This window comes from Crocuta crocuta, unplaced genomic scaffold, assembly GCF_008692635.1.
Source record: "Crocuta crocuta isolate KB4526 unplaced genomic scaffold, BGI_CrCroc_1.0 scaffold84, whole genome shotgun sequence".
NCBI classification, from domain to species: domain Eukaryota; kingdom Metazoa; phylum Chordata; class Mammalia; order Carnivora; family Hyaenidae; genus Crocuta; species Crocuta crocuta.
Window position 1 is genome coordinate 6,116,549 of NW_027530213.1, and position 16,863 is coordinate 6,133,411.

Consider the following 16,863-nt stretch of genomic DNA (forward strand, 5'->3'; position numbering starts at 1 on the left):
TTAAAGATTTTTTAAATATGCAAAACATCTTTTAAATGTCCTCTGGAAGTTTGTACCCCCTGCAAAGCAGGAAACATCTGGAATGTGTGCTCCTGGCCAGAAGAGCTTGCAAGTGTCCTTTGCCTGGAGCAGGGCAGGGAAGAAGGTCAGTTGTTCTCCATGGGACTCCTGACTTGTCATTTTTTAGTGTCCTTTTGCACTGCAAGGAGTCAGAATTGGTTGGTGAAGTCTCCCTCCCCTAGAAAATATTCCTTAGAAAGAACGCCAAATGTGGTTACGAGCATGTGTTTATTGACAGCTTTTAAAATGCCAGTTCTGACATCCTGAAATGTAAAGGCACTTGCTTCTTATCCATTTTTTTCTTTTTTCTGGCTAATCAAATCCACATCATTGCTACCTTTGCTTCCAACTTAGACATCTTCTAAGCCGGCTGGTTCTTCAGTAGAGAAAAGAAAAGAAGAGGGAAGGAGGGAGAGAAAGAAAGAAAGAAATGACTCATGGAAAGAAAGAGAAAGAAAGAGAGAGAGAAAGAAAGAGAGAGAGAGAAGGAGAGAAAAAGAGAGGAAGAGAAAGGAAGGAAAGGAAAGAGGGAAGGAGGGAAAGAGGGAAGGAAGGAAGGAAGGAAAGAAAGAAAGAAAGAGGAAAAGAAAGAAAGAAAAAGAAAGGGAGAAGAGGAAAGAGGGAGAGAAAGAGGGAGGGGAGGAAGGGAGGAAGGGAGGGAGGCAGGAGGGAAGGAAGGAGGAAGGAAGGGGGGAGGGAGGGAAGGAAGGAGGAAGGGAGGGGGGACGGAGGAGGGAGGAAGGGAGGAAGGGAGGGAGGAAGGGAGGAAGGAAGCTATGACTATCTGGGAGAGTTTGGTCTCTAACGTCAAAGGACCCGGAAGGTGTTGGGGTAGATCAGACAAATATTTACCAGGTGAATGGCTTTGCTTGATTGCATTTTGTCTAGACTGAACCAGAAGGTCTAAAGGGACATACGCAAATAGGAAGAAAATTCTTGGCCCTCAAGGTGGTACAACTTGTTCCATTTCACTGTTATGTAAGCATTCAGGAATGACAAAGAGTTCGCGTCATCCACACTGCATAATGAGGCAGGCGGCTGCAGCCCCCGTGACCATGATCTTGACCACCTCTTCAACCCCAGTCAGAGTACTTTTATTAGATGATGCCATGTGGCCATGGCCATGACGGAATATAGACTTCTTTCTTTAAAATATCATCTGTAGGGGCGCCTGGGTGGCTCAGTCAGTTAAACGTCTTACTTCGGCTCAGGTCATGATCTCGTGGTTTGTGAGTTTGAACCCCATGTCGAGCTCTGTGCTGCCAGCTCAGAGCCTGGAGCCTGCTTCCGATTTTGTGTCGCCCTCTCTCTCGCCCTCTCCCACTTGAGCCGTGTTTCTCTCTGTATCTCAAAAACGAATAAACGCTGAAAAAAGGTTTTTAAAATACCACTTGAATTTTCTATATACACCTTCAACTTTATTTTCCCATTGTCTATCAAGGATTTCTGTGTTAAAGAAACAGGGTAAGATTTACACTGAAGTGCAACATACCTGCGGAAAAATGAACATGGTATAAGTATATGATTCTATGAAGATCCCCAACCTGAAAAAGCCATGGAACAGAGTATGACCAGCACCCTAGAGTCCTCCTCCCTCCACCTTTAGTTACTCACCTTCAGCTGGAGGAGATCCATTGTCCTGACTTTTAACATCATGGCTCCACTTTGGCCAACAGGAAGGGTTTCAAGGTCATGGATATGCCTCAGCAACGACAGTCTGCAATTCACCCTGTAGAGCAAGTGATTGGGAGAATTCATGGGGCTCTGGGTCCAGCTTGAAGATGACATTCAGGGTGTGGAAGGAGAACGCCTTTGGTTTCAGACATCCCACCTCTGGCACCTGTGAGCTGTGTGGCACTGGGCAAGTCACAAAGAGTGTTACCCCTCCTTAAGGGGGAATAATGCTTCTATATCACAGGATTACAGAGGCAGAAACCAGGTCAAGAGCACCCAGTACAGAGCTATGCCCTAATCTTACTTACTGCCCCTTGTATAGTGTGGATGAGGCCAAAGGCCTTCCCCCCTTTTCTAAACTTTTTTTAGTATTTATTTATTTTTGAGAGATAGAGAGTGCAAGCGGGAGAGGGGCAGAGAGAGGAGACAGAGACTCAAAAGCAGGTTCCCGGCCCTGAGTTGCTGCACAGAGCCCAACGCGGGGCTCAGACTCACAAATTGTGAGATCATGACCTGAACCAAAGTCAGATGCTTAGCCAACTGAGCCACTCAGGTGGCCCCAAAGGCCCCCTTTCTTTGCCTCCCCCATTTTTCTGGAGCTCCTCACTCCCTACATCCCAGGCCGTCATCCTGCTGAGCCGAATGCGGAAACCTTCTGACCTCACAGATGACATACTCCACGAAGCCTCCACCTCCACCTTCCCGGTGCCAGCTGCCCAGGCCTGCCCTCCCTGCCCTGAGGCGCCAGCCTTGACAGCCCTCCCATTCAGACACCTCCACAGAAGCGGCTCCTCCCCACGCCTCCCCCACTCTGGCCTCCCTAGCTTCCTTCCTGCCAGGTTGGGGACCAGATGCTATCGGATCCCACTGTTCCTCCACTTACAGGTGAGGCAACTGTTGCTCACGGTGGGAAGGCACTTGCTCAGGAGCACAGGGTGAGCACACAGCTGGGTCCAGGGCCCTCACTTCTGACCCTGTTCTGCCCTTTGCCCTTTGTCATCCAGAACCCCCTTTCCGCCCCTTCTTCCCTCAGCCGGTCAGTGTGGGAAATCTCTGTCTGTGTGGCACAGCGAGAAGAACCACGACCCAGCCATTCCCCTACAGAGAGACCATAGGAGCCCAAATAGAACTTTAATGAAGATTTACATGTAAGTAATGGATGTATTTGTTACTGAACAGGGTGCATGCAGACACGGTTAAATTCCTTTATATCCATTAAAAAATATACACTGAAAATTTTACCCCCACTCCTGCCCTCCATCTACCCAATTCTCTTCTTCTCCAGATAACTCCTGTTCTTACGTCTCCAGCCATCCTTAAAGCTTTTCAATGCCAATACAAGCAAACGAGATCTATATAATGTCCCCTCTACTTTGTTACAGAGAGGGTGCCGTACTCTCTTCTTTGCTGTTTTCATTCAACAATACACGTTGGGGAGCTTTACACATTAGTACACAAAGAGCTCCCCCATTTCTTTGTCACAGTTGCAGAGTATTCTGTTGTATTATACCTATGTTATATTATTGAAAAAGAATTCATATCCCATCAGTTTAGAACCCTTTATCATACTTAAGAAACACCCTGCACCCCATAGTTATCACCCCACAACCCCCACACAAGCCCTAGGCAACCACTAGTCTACTTTCTGTCTTTATAGATCAGTCTGTTCCGGACATTTCATACACATGGAACCATCCAATGTCTTGTTCTTTGTAACTGGAGCCTTCCACTTGGCATAATGTTTTCAAGGTCCATCCATGTTGCAACGTGGGTCCGTACTTCAGTCCTTTTTATTGTCAAATAATATTCCATTGTATGGATGGACCACACTGTGTTTCCCCAGTCATCAGTGGATAGACATTTGGACCATTTCCACTTTTCAGCTACTACGAGTAATCCTGCTATGAACATCCATATGCAAGTTTCTGTCTAGTGTATGTTCCCACCTCTCCTAGATACAGACCTAAGAGTGGAATTGCTGGATCCTATGGTCTATTTTATGTTTTGCTTATCTAGTCCCCTATTGATGGAAATTTGACCAAATGACATCTTAAAAGCCAACAACCCTTACATGTCTGGCAGGTACAGGTCTTATTACTGACAAAGCTCCCTGCTTTTTCTTTTCTCCCAGACTCTTACTATTCTAGCACTTTCTGGTCAAATTTACTCCGATTCTGGTGTGGGCTGTGACTCAAGGCTGTGGGAAAAGGAAGCACCACTCATCACGGCCTGACCTATCACCTCACTGCCCACTGATCCCTGAGGGGGAGCCCAGGTCCCTCAGCTATGTCCCCCAGCACCTTCCCCATGCCTGTGCCTTCCTGTCTGTGTTTCCTCATCCAGGAGACAGTCCAAGAGGAAGCCGGTGACTCTTGACCATGTAGTTTCCTGACCCTGTGACAATAGGCCTCTGCCACACCTGATCACACCTGTGACAGGTGCAGAACAGGGGAATTCAGGAATCATCCAGGCTGTGAGCTGGCGAGCCAGCCTCAGGAAGAGCCGGAGACTCCTTGGTACCAGGATGTTTTTAAAAATTCCTTTGCATTAGACCTTCTCAACAAGCTTAAGCCAGGAAGTACTTTGTGTTCTGAGCCAACAGGAGACAGATAGATTTTGATTTCTTGATTAACTAAAGGAGAGACAATGAGTCCAGTTCTTCTCTGCTAAGCTTCTATTTGGTATTGCCCTAAAATTCTCCGGGTATCATGTTACTCCCTGCTCAGGAACCTCCGGGGGCCAGACGTCCGTAGGATCTTACAGGGAAGAGTTCTCATTCTGTCTTCTCTTTTCGTGGCTACTGCTTAAACCCGCCTTCCCACAAATCAAGGAACAGACCACCTCATGGAATGTGAGTATTCTGTTTCAGTGCACGGATGGGCTATTCTAGAATGACTGCTCTATTTCACAGCATGAAATTGTAAGTGCAAAACGCCACAGATGAGGTTTATCTTTCTACAGGATGTGTTTATCCATTAAGATACAACCAGCTCATTCTTTTTTTTTTTTTTTTTTAAGAAAAGTGAAGAACAATGGACTGAAAAAAATAAGGTAGTGAGTTTCCTTCATGTGGGAACGGACTAGTTTTAAAATAATTTAACGTTCTGTAGTTCTTGGTTGGGCATACTTTCTACATATTTGAATATATCACATCCTTCTCGAACAAATCACAGGAAAGGTCTGAGCTCATACATGTGTTCAAAGTTTCAATAAGTTCTCTTGCTCTAATTGAGGTTTATGATGTTCCTGTTGGAACAAAACCTGTTTTGTTTTTTATTTAAAAAAAATAACTATGGGAATGTTCCTCCTTCCAAACTTTAGGTTCTCAAGCCCGTCCACCAACCATGGCATAAAATTTCTGATTGTTGTATTGTTTTCTGTGAGTAACCGATTTTATATAATTCATTTGGGCTTTGTTGCATGTGCTTTGTAGAGTTTCTTTTGAACAGTTTCTCCCTTCATCAAAAAGTAGTAAGATTATTCACTTGTTCTGACGATGAACTACAATAAAACAATACCAGCCTCCCTGAATCTTGAACTAGCAAAATGAATTAGCGACAAACAAGTATCAGATAGAAAGCATTTGTGGAGCAGCTCTGGTCTACTTGATAGGCTGGGAGATTTATCCTCTGACACATCTGAATGCATCTGTGTTCACACAGGAGAAGAAACGGGGATTTGAGCTGGTGAAGTTCAATTGGAAAATGTCTCACCATTTCATGTGCTGCTTCTGTGGCTTTCATTCTGTTTGCACTGGCTCTCCTAGTAGAGAAAACAGTTTTGAATTAAACAGCAATTAAGATTTTAATCTTCTGGTCTTGGAAGGGCACACCGTGTCATTACCCAGGGGCACTTTACCACGGAAACCAGAGAGGTGCCCACTTGTACTCTTTCCTTTTTAAATTAACTTCTTTTTGAAGATAAATACACATGGTACAAAATGTATGAAAGGGCACCTGTGAAAAGTACATCTCATCCCCCATTCTTTTCCCCAAGTGCCTCCATGGGTACCAATTGCTTGTGTATTCTCCCAGAGATATTTTATACATATATGAGCTTCAAGCAAATAAAATATCCTCCTCTCTTATGCATATGATTATATACTATAACCTGGTTAGCTTACTTTTTAATATATTAATATTTAGTATCCCCCCAAACCTTTATTACTTTTAAAAAAATTTTTAATAGTTTATTGTCAAGTTGGTTTACATATAACACCCAGTGCTCATCCCCACAAGTGCCCTCCTCCATACCCAATCTTTATTACTTTTCATAGCTCCATAGTATTCCATATCATGGACCTTCCAAAAAGTGTTAAACTGTCCCCCAATTGACGTTATTCAGATTGTTCTTAAGCATTGGTCATCACAAGCAGTGCTTAAACATGCATTATGGTGGATGTTTTCCAGCATACCTTAGGATAAATTCTTACAGGGAGAGCTGCTTGGTCAAAGGTAAGTGCACTTGTAATGTTGATAGATACCCTGACTGGGCCTTCCATATTGGTTGTATGAATTTACACTCTTTCTAGTATTAAGGAAATGCCTGAAAGTGTATTCTGAAACATTAGTTTTCAAACTTTATAGATCAGAAAAGGTTGCCTTGTTGCAGTTTTAATTTGCGCTAACCTTATTATGAGTAATACTGAAAAGCCTTTTTTTATGTTCCAGAACTCCTGTTCTTCCGTGACCTAATTGCCCACACCTCTTTGCATGTTTTTCTACTAAGGTTTCGGATTTTTCTAAGAGGACTGAAGGCTATTAAGAAATTTAGTGATGGGGGGGCGCCTGGGTGGCTTAGTCGGTTAAGCGTCCGACTTTCGCTTAGGTCATGATCTCGCGGTTCGTGGGTTCAGGCCCCGCGTCGGGCTCTGTGCTGACTGCCAGCTCAGAGCCTGGAGCCTATTTCAGAGTCTGTGTCTCCCTCTCTCTCTGACCTTCCCCTGCTCACGCTGTCTCTCTCTCTCTCTCTCCTAGAAATAAATAAAAATATTAAAAAAAAAGAAAAGAAAAGAAATTTAGTGATGGGGAACCTGGGTGGCTTAGTTGAGCATCTGACCCTTGATTTCAGTTTAGGTCATAATCCCAGGGTGGTGGGATTGAGCCTTGCATCAGGCTCTGCGCTGAGCATGGAGCCTGCTTAAGATTCTCTCTCTTTCTCTCCCTCTGCCACTCCCCTGCTCTCTCGCTCTCCCTCTCTCTCTAAAAAAAAGTATTTAAAAATTTTTTAAAGTATTTATTTTTGAGAGACAGAGAGAAAGCAAGTGCAAGAGGGGGAGGGACAGAGAAAGAGGGAGACACAGAATCTGAAGCAGGCTGCCGGCTCTGAGCTGTCAGTATTTTTCTGGCTGGCTCCTTTTAAATTTCTGGCTAGGCTAATTTCCACTCACCACTCACTGTTTTCAGATGTTTCCCAATTAGTCTTGAGAGCTGATTTTTCAATATTCATAGTTTGTCTATTTCACAAAGAAATTCTATGGATATTTTTACTGCAATTATGTTAGTTGCATAGATTACTTTAGGGACACTTGATGTCTGTGTGATGTTGCATCTCTCATTTATGAACTTGGTGTTTTGGAATCCTTTTGATTTTTAAAAAGATACTGATATATATATATACATAGTTAGGCTCCTCCCCATTCAACAGGGAGAGCCCTGTTAGGCAGCCCCATGTTTCCCACTGATGTGAGGATCACACTGTCATTGGCTTGGCCAGGCAGCCCTCAGCCCAGGATTCTGGGTCTCACTTGGATCTCTCTGTTTCTCAGTGATCAAGTGGACTTCTCAGGGACCCCCCAACCAGACCCAGGTCAGCCCTGACCTAGGCTACCTGCTGAGGGATCACATGGAAGGCAAGAATGGCACCAATTCCACCAAGGCCCTGAAACTTCCAGACGGGACCAGCGCGGCCTGGTACATTCTCATCATCATTGGCATCTACGGAGTGATTTTTCTCTTCCGGTTGGCCAGCAACATCCTCAGAAAAAATGATAAATCCTTAGAAGATATTTACTACTCAAATTTGACCTCCGAACTCAAAAAGAAAAATCTCCAAAGAAAGGTGGCCAAATGCTCTGCCATGACCGTTAGCAACAGAGCCGTCCTGCAGTCCAACCAGGCCAGCCTGGAACCAAAATTTAAAAACAGTGGGTGCCAAACTGAAATCCAAGGGATCCCTTGAAGGTCAAGGCAAATAGGCCTCCACAGAAGATGCCCCACCTTCATACAAAGAGTTTTGAGTCTACCTGTAACCTTGAGAGAGGAGTCAAGTCCTTGAGTGGGACTAGGAGAGTATTACTGGGGCTCCACTGACCCAGGAGAATATTATTTTAAGGAAAGGACAATACAAACTTAAGAATGAAGACAAGAATAATTGTGACATTACCAGGTCCTTGCAAAACACATAATAAATATTTGCTGAATGAATGAAGGATGCATATACTAGTGGGTCAGTTTAGTTCCTTATAATGAGAGCTATTTCACTGAGAACAATGGGCCCTAACAATTTTCATTTGGGCACTTTCTTCTGGTGGAAATGTCCAGTCTCCAGACAAAATATAGTGAGCACGGGACTTCAACAAGGGGATTCATTGTTCTCAAGGAAGGAAGTACCAGTAAAACCTTGGATTGCAAGTAACTTGTTCTGCGAATGTTCTGCAAGATGAGCAAACATTTCTAATAAATTTTAACTTGATAAATGAGTGATATCTTGTCATATGAGTAGAATGTGATGCCGAATGTCTCAAGATCACAACTGAGCCAATGGTTCTTGAAATTCACTTTGATACACAAGTGCTTTGGATTACAAACACGTTTCCGGAACGAATTATGCTGGCAAGCCAACATTTTACTGTAGTTCCAGCAAGCCAAGGTAATTGGATTGTTATTGTTTACCGTCTCTCTGTGTGTTTACAAAGTACATTTATCTCACTTGGGTCCTTATAGCAAGGGGGCTGGGCGAGCATCCAGCCTTAGTCCTGGTGGCTTCCTTTCTGCCTATACGTCCCATTTATTCGTCTGCCTTCAAACCAGCTCAGATATTATTTCCTCCAGAAAGCCTTCTCCCCTGGCCCAGCGTCCTACAGATGTGCTTTTCAAAAATATCAAAACTAGGGACACCTTGGTGCCTGCGTGCTCAGGTGGCTCAGTTGGTTAAGGGTCTGGCTCTTGATTTTGGCTCAGGTCATGATCTCATTGTTCGTAAGTTCAAGCCCTGTATCAGGCTCTGTGCTGACAGTGTGTAGCCTGCTTGGGATTCTGTCTCCCTTTCTCTCTCTGCCCCTCCCCTGCTTGCCCTGTCTCTCTCTTTCTCCAAATAAATAAGTAAATATTTTTTAAAAAATTTAAATATATCAATACTCATGTAAAAAAATAAAAGCTAAAATAAAAGGACCTGGTATGTACCAGGCACATGTTCTACATGTATTGTTTCATTTTCCTGTTGCCCATCCTCTGTATCGCCATGTGCTATGCCGACTCCATGGTAACACCCACAAAGAAAGCCAGAGACAAACCATAGAGTCACGTTAACAGAAGAACTTTCATATAAAGAATTATCCAATTATGATAAGAGACTATACACATATACAAAGAATTCTGAAACATATCCTAGGGCTGAGGGAGAGTGTTCAGGAAAGGACAAACTTAGACGGAGGTCCCCTCCCCAAGGCTGGGGTTCAGGACCCATTGGCAAAGCTCTGGCTGCAGCCACTGGAAGATGGAAAGTGTGTGGGGTGGCCTGGGCCTGAGCTGGGCCATAGTCTCTGGGCAGTAGGAAACAATTTGCCAGGGCATACAACAGCCAACACTGGTGGGCAGGTGCACAGAGAGAATTGGGGAGCTGGGGGTCCACTCACTAGCAGGAGGGCACATTGTCACCTGTGATGGAAGCCATGGTAACAGCTCCTCCAGGACAGAAGCCACCCAGGGATAGTGGACGGCCAGTAAGGGCATCGTACTGTTCTATAGGCTGAACATTTGTGTCTCCCCAAACTTGTATGCCGAAGCCCTAGTCTCCATTATAATGGTATTTAGAGGTGACATCCTTGGGAGGTATTAGTTTTAGATGAGGTCAAGAGGTTGGAGCCCCCGTGATGGGATTAGGGCCCCTCTCTGAAGAAAGACATCAGAGCTCTTTCTTTCTGCTGCGTGAAGCGATAAGGTGGCAAACCAGGAAGAGTCCTCACCAGACACGGAATCTGCCAGCACCTTGATCTTGGACTCCCAGTCTTCAGAACCCTGAGAAATAAACATCTGTTGTCTAAGCCCCCGTTCTATGGAATTTTGTTATGATAGTCCGAGCTGACTAAGACACAGTGTCAAAGAAAAAGCAGCCCTGGACACTTACTGAGGGTGGACAAATTGTATTCAGATGACTGCAATAGGGGAAGGGGACTCCAGTAAAGACTGAGCTCCACTCCAGCTGACACAAAGGTGAGAGTAGATAAGGAACAAAAAGGGACTGGAGCTATGTGGTTATGGAAGATTCCAGAAGGCGGTAAGTAGAGGATTACTGAAAATGGTTTTGCAAGCTGGGTTGTACACAAGGTGTACGTTGTGGGGACAATGCACATTTTGTGGTCTTGCATCATTGTGTTTTCTTGAGCGAAGATGCAGCTCGGGGCTGGGGTCACCTTTAGGGACACAGCCTAATAGGGGTGGAAGTCAGTTTGGTCAAGTCTCTTAGCACAGTGTGCAGGTGAGTCCCTTGTGCCAGATGGAGTTCAGAGTTCACAGGAGCTCACTGGCAGGTGGAATATGGCCTGGGCTATGGGGCGCATGATATCTGCATCAGAAGAGCTATGGGAAACTGCTGGAGACCCGCTCCAGCCGGTCCAGGGGTCCCTGAAGGATGGACGGTGTCGACGAGAGAGACAGTGAGAGAGTCCCGAGATTCTTTCTGATCACCAGGCAGACATCTCGGTCCTGTCGGTTTGGGTGTCTTTATTTATAGGTCAAAGGATAACATGACATCAGAAAAAGGAATTTTTACAATGGAAAACTCTTTGTGATAAGATGCTTTGGAAAGTGTACAGAAGCAGGTTTTATAGAAGTGTTGTTGCAGAACTATTCCAATCATAGTGAGATTGAGTAAATCTTACAACTAAGGAAATAACAGGATGACATACATATTTGTTCTAAGTTAATGATGCTAAGATTTGGTCATAGGTTAAATGTATAGGTGGCCTAGGAGTCATTCTGTCTGGCTCTCAAGAGGACGAATGTTTTTGAGTTGGTTACTAAGTTGTTTGTGGAAACCTTTTTGACTTGTTGCTGAATGTGTAAACACCATGGAGGCCCTAAATGTGTCGGCCTTTGTTTCTGGGTTATGTTTTAGCTCCTCTTATCTGTCCTCATCCCAGACGCCAGTGTAAGGGAGGGTGTTTGCGGAAAGTAGACCTTAGGGAAGGGACTGCCATACATCACCAGTTAGAAAAGGTATAAGTATTAACTTAAGTTCTGCCCTTATCTGTTCTTTAACTCTGAATTAGGCCATCTCGGGGCCAGGCTCAATTGTAATTCTTGTGTTCTTAACCCCCTTTATTATCTAAGTCTTGGGTCTACAAGGCCCATAGGAAGAGCCTTTTGACAATCATCCACAATGCTTTCATCTAAAATCTCTTTTGAAAAGGCAGGAATATGCTTTTCCTTATGAAGTATCTGTGTGCGGAATATCGGTTTTATTTGGAATATTGTGAGGCCTGATCAATATCAGCAGGCTGATCTCCAACATGAGCCAGTAGTAACAGAAGGAGATACCAGTTTCTCTTCTCGTGGCAGGAGCTATGCAAACGCTGCCATTTGCTGTGACCGTCATCCAGCGAGGCCAGTGCAGCTCCCAGTAGGAAACAACCCTCTGGGCCTCACACAGACAGTGGTGCCAGGCTCTCCTGGGCCTGCCCACCGGCTCGGCCCTCCTAAGCCAGGGGAATCATTTCCTGTTGCTCGGAGACCATGGCCCAGCTCAGGCCCAGCCAGCCCTGTGAACTTCACTATCCAGTGACTGCATTCTTCCCCCAAGGTCTGAACCCCAGCCTTGGAAAGGGGACCCACCGCCAAGCTTGTCCTTCCCTGGGCACTGTTCTTTAGCCTCAGAGCACCTTTAGAGTTCTCTTTACATCTTTATAGCCTCTTCTCTATCTCAGTTAGGAATTCTCTACCTTAAACGTCCGTACCTTATTGGGTGGCTTCTGTCTCCTGATCGCATCCAAAATGATACAAGGTCTAAGTTAAAGAATGAAAGTTCACGGCCAAGCAAGCTTCAGCAGTGGTAGATGAAATGAAGTCTAATAGGCTTCTGGACCCTGAGGTTACTGGGAGCCTTTAATATAAAGGCTTAAGCAGATAATGGCCCACTTCTTTCATTGGGCGTGGTACAAGACTCATGCTCAGTTTGGCATGTGATCCACCTCAACCAAACATTAGTTATAGAAAGCAAGAGACAGAGCCCGCGTGACTGTGAGCCTTTCGCTGTTCTGCATTTACCATAACCTGAGTTAAATCAACCAATAAACTCGTAGGTACTCAACACCTGCACTGTGCACAACACTTTGCTACATAAAGCCCAAGACTGCTTTGGTTTGGGCAGCTTACAGCCTGGAGGGTATAAAAGACACAAGTTTACTTTAGGACAATACATATATTAAGCAAGAGGTGCCATCGGACAGTACATAATTAACTATAAAAAGGGTGATGGCAAGCACTCAGAGGTCAGGAGGGAAAACAAACCACAGATTTACTTTTACTGAGGATGCTTCCCAGATAATGACCTATAATCCACTTTTTCTTTCCCTCCCTCTCTTTTCTGCTCTCAGCCTCATCTTTCTGAAGCAGCCTTATCAAAGTAGCACTTTACAGCAGCACAGTGCATGTAATTCTTATCCTAAGGTCATGTGATTCCCCAGACACACTTTACGGGCCCTGAGCTATGTGTTGCTCACCTGTGACACCAAATGTGTAGAATCTCCACACCAACGACCAGATCTCCAGTTCCCCAGACGCTAGTTGGGTGTCTTACAATTCAATTCCAATCTGACACTAACTGCCCAGTTAGTACAGACCCCACAGGCTGAAAGCTCAGTCCCACAGGACCGTCCCCACTCCAGATGCCAGTCTTGAGTTCTTAATTGTCACTTGTGCGACCAACCGGCTCCAAATCAGGGGTTCCCTTAATGCCCTCCTCAGGTTCAGTAATTTTCTTGAACAGTGTGAGAAATAAGGCCACCAACCCAATCAAAGGAGGGACACAAAGATTTGGAGCACAGTGAAGGGAGGCTTTAACGTTCTTGCAAGAGCAGGTGTTTGATGGGCAGTTACAGCAGTTACAGCAGACAATTTATCTCCTAGCATGCAAGTCCCTCCCCTGTTTCCTCATTGGCTGAGTACTGCAGAGGTTACAGCCTTACCCGAAAGTCGCCTGTGCCCATGTAAGGCAAAAAGTAGTCTGATTGGCATGATACTCTACATCGAAAACCCGACAGACTCCACCAGAAGCCTACTAGAACTGATCCAAGAATTCAGCCAAGTTGCAGGATACAAAATCAATGTACNAAATCTATTTGTAAAGAATAAAAAATTAAAAAAAAAAGTAGTCTGATTGGAACAAATGTACATTCCCTGAGGGAGTCAGAGACTTTCGGTCCCTCCTCCCTTTGTTCTTTGGCACATGCCCATTGTAAAGCCTGCGAAGATAAGCCCGTGAAACAGAGAGGGAAAGAAGAACCAGGAAGTGAAGTGTCTAAAGGTTTGGGACTCCACTGTGGGAGAAGGGGAGAGGTTCATACATTTTCCAGTAGGTTGTAAACCTATTGTTAATTAGCACAGCTTTTATTTGGTATTTCTGAAAATGGATCATCTCCCTTACTTCTCACAAACAGCACTCCGCTTGAACAGAACTCAGGAAAAGACTTTGCTGACTAGATTACCAGTCTACTATGAAAGATACAACTCTGGAAGAGTCAGATGGGGAAGCTCCACAGGGTGGGGTATTGGGGAAAGAGTGTGAGGCTTCCAAGCTCTCTGAGGGGCACCTCCTTCCCAAGTACCTCCATGTGTTCACCAACTCAAAAGCTTTCTGAATCCCATTTTTAGGGGATTTTAGGCAGGCTTTAGTACATAGGCACCATTGATTACATCAGTGACCTGCTGGTGATTTAATCCAATCTCCAGCCTCTCTCCCCTTCCTGGAGGTTGGGTGTGGGACTGAAAGTTCCAAGCTTCTAATCACATTGTTGGTTCCTATGGCAACCATCCCGCTATCCCAGGGCCCACCAAGATCACCTTATTAGCATAAACTCAGGTACGGTTGAACCAGCAAGACAGAGAAACACAGTCTCCCGGAGAAGGCAGAATGTCAAGGGGCCACACAGGGCAAAGCAATATGAGCAAAGCTGGAAGTGAACCGGGATCTTTGGGAGCAGAGAAAGAGCAGGTAACCCTGGCCAGAAAGAGTGGGGAGCAGGGGAGGATGACGTAAAGGGTGGCTCCAGGAGAAGGGTGGCCCATCACAGACCTGGCATGTAAGAAGTGACCCTCCAGACGGACAGACTCTGTGTGGATCACTTTCAGAAGGCGTCAGGGTCCCTCTCAGGTTCTTCATGGCATATGGACCTCCTCCCTCCCCCCAAATTAGACTCCTCCTCCCAGACCTGGGAGATGACCACATCAGGGCATGACAGAAGACAAGTCTTCCACAGGCTCTGAACTCTTCGTAAGAAAAGCATGGGCAAAGCGCTGGTAATTTGGGACGATTATGTGGCAACCCAACTGAAAAATTGATCAATAAAGCTCAAGTCAGGGCAGAAAAAGAGATTTATGTCATCCACCATCAGCACTAGCCATATAGCCATATAATTTGACACACTGGAAAATTTAATGAACCAACAAGCAGGATTATGTTGATGAGTCTTCAATACAGGTCGTAAATGTTAAATTAAGCCACATCATTCTGATGACATGGATTTCTGGTTGCTTTCCCAAGCGCACAAATCCTCAAGTTCTTTAGAGAGTATTGTTATCGTAATTAGTATTTGCCAGGGAGATGCTGAGCTGTCTGCCCCCAAGTCATGTTCTTCCTGCGTTGTTTGTAACCCTAATTATCTTGAGCCTTCTGCCCCAAGCTGTCACCAAAGCCCAGACAAGCACATTCAGGCGTGTCCCTTTATTAGTCCAAAGTGCGGGGGAAGGTGCCTCCTCTCTAAACCAGGCAGGGCCCTTTATCCTACACCCCCTGCCTTGCAAACCCATTTAGTACAGTTATATTAAGAAGTTCAATTAGCAGAAAACAAGTAGGGGTCCCAGTTGGAGCCCAGGCTGCGTCCCCTGCTGGGGTTGGATGTGTTTGAACAAGTGTTGGTGAGGCTTTTTGCACAAAACACAGAGGACAGATCTGTTCCTCAGGAAAGAGAGATGCAAGGAAGCAAGGTTGGCCCTCTCTTGAAGTCCAAGCGCCCAGAAGTCCAAGCAAGAGTCCTGAGATTTACTCGGGGGCTGCTTATGTCACCACACACCCCAAACCGCGGGATGGGTGGAGAGCAGGAATGTGTGGATTGGCTTGAGCCTGAAGCAGTTGTTGGCATGGCCTTCTCCAGAAGAGCCTGAGCTTCCTGGGAGATGCCTGGACACTTGAAGCCAACTCATGGTACTGTCAAAAAGGGGGGTAGGGAGGGGCGCCTGGGGGGCTCAGTCGGTTAGATGTCCAACTTTGGCTCAGGTCATGATCTCGCAGTTCATGGGTTTGAACCCCGCTTTGGGCTCTGTGCTGACAGCTCAGAGCCTGGAGCCTGCTTCTGTGTCTCCCTCTCTCTCTGCCCCTCCCCTGCTTGTGCACTCTCTCTCAAGTGAATAAATAAACACTAAAATTAAAAAAATGTAAAAGAAGGGGTAGGGAAAATACAAGCAGGGTGTACAACCATGTATCCATTAAAGGTGCAATAGGGAGAGAAGAAAACTAACATTACATGGAGACTACCAAATGCTAGGTGCTCTGGCGTATATCAGCCCAGGCGACCCCCTCAGAAACTCCATAAGGTGGGTACTATGAGGGAACTGAGGCTCAGAGGCGTTAAGAAACCTGTCTATGTCACTCGGCTGGCAAGAGGTCCAAAACTAGGTTTATTGGACCCACAAGTCCACGTGATGTCTCTACTAAGTCTTTGTCCACAATCCACTTATTTTTTCAATAAATGTAAAGAGTGGGAAGGCTACTAGTTTGATTGAGTTTTATTTCTGACTCATGCCGTATGTGCACAGCAGGTCAGCTGGGACTCTGCCCCATGTTATTACTTCCCTTTCTCTGAGACCCAGGTTTCTGGAACAGATCCTCTCTGAAACACTGCTGGTCTCGTGTTGAAGGAATTAGCTCTGGAGGGTCTCACCTGGACAATTAAATGCTCCAGCCTGAAATGATAGCCATTACGTCCACCCACCACTCATTGGCTAGAATTAACCAGTGGCTGCTCCCAACCAGAAAGGGGTAGGGACGTGCTCTCTTACCTACGGTGTGTCTGGAAGGCCAGAGCCAAAGCCCAGGGAACAGTCCTAACAGATACCATAGAGTTGAACCAGATACGGCGTTCTCAAACTATGTGCTGTGGACTGAATGTTTGCGCCCTCCAAAAGCTCATGTCGAAATTCTAAACACCACTGGGATCGTGTTAGGAGGTGGAGCCCTGAGGAGATCAACTGGATCATTAGGACGGAGACTGCATGATGGGATTAGTGCCCTCATGAGATGGGAAAGCTTGTCTCTCTCTACTCTCCCCCACGTGGGGATATAATGAGAACACAGTCATCTGCAAACCAAGGGTTGGGCCTTCACCAGACATGGGATTTACTGGCACTTTGATCTTGAACTTGCCACCCTCCAGAGCCATGAGAAATAAATGTTTGCTGTTAAGCGCCCCCAGTCCCTGGTAACTTGTTACAGCAGCTGGAACGGACTAAGACACCTTGTTCCATGGGGTTCCTCAGGCTACTATAGGGAGCAAGGAGAAGCCCAAACCCATCTCCTGCTTTTTCTCTTCTGCATTTATATAATTAAAAAGTCACAAAAATGGTTTTACGTATATATGCTATATAAACACATGTCTATGTTCCTTTCAAAATTAACCCTGCCAGCTCCAGCCTTCTG

General features: G+C 45.5%; 1 protein-coding gene and 1 long non-coding RNA gene across 2 annotated transcripts in view; both read left to right on the forward strand.

Moving 5' to 3' along the window:
• The first annotated feature begins 5,737 nt into the window (after positions 1 to 5,737).
• Positions 5,738 to 7,914, forward strand: SMIM34 (small integral membrane protein 34). The gene is made up of 2 exons (XM_077765503.1): positions 5,738 to 5,741; positions 7,502 to 7,914. Exons 1-2 carry the CDS (start codon positions 5,738 to 5,740, stop codon positions 7,912 to 7,914), a joined length of 417 nt encoding a protein of 138 aa, XP_077621629.1.
• A 6,094-nt stretch (positions 7,915 to 14,008) lies between these two features.
• Positions 14,009 to 16,863, forward strand: part of LOC144232627 (uncharacterized) — a 22,277-nt gene continuing 19,422 nt past the window's right edge. Inside the window, exon 1 of the long non-coding RNA XR_013335474.1 lies at positions 14,009 to 14,163. This is a non-coding gene — a long non-coding RNA (uncharacterized LOC144232627). The remainder of the gene's footprint in view (positions 14,164 to 16,863) is intronic.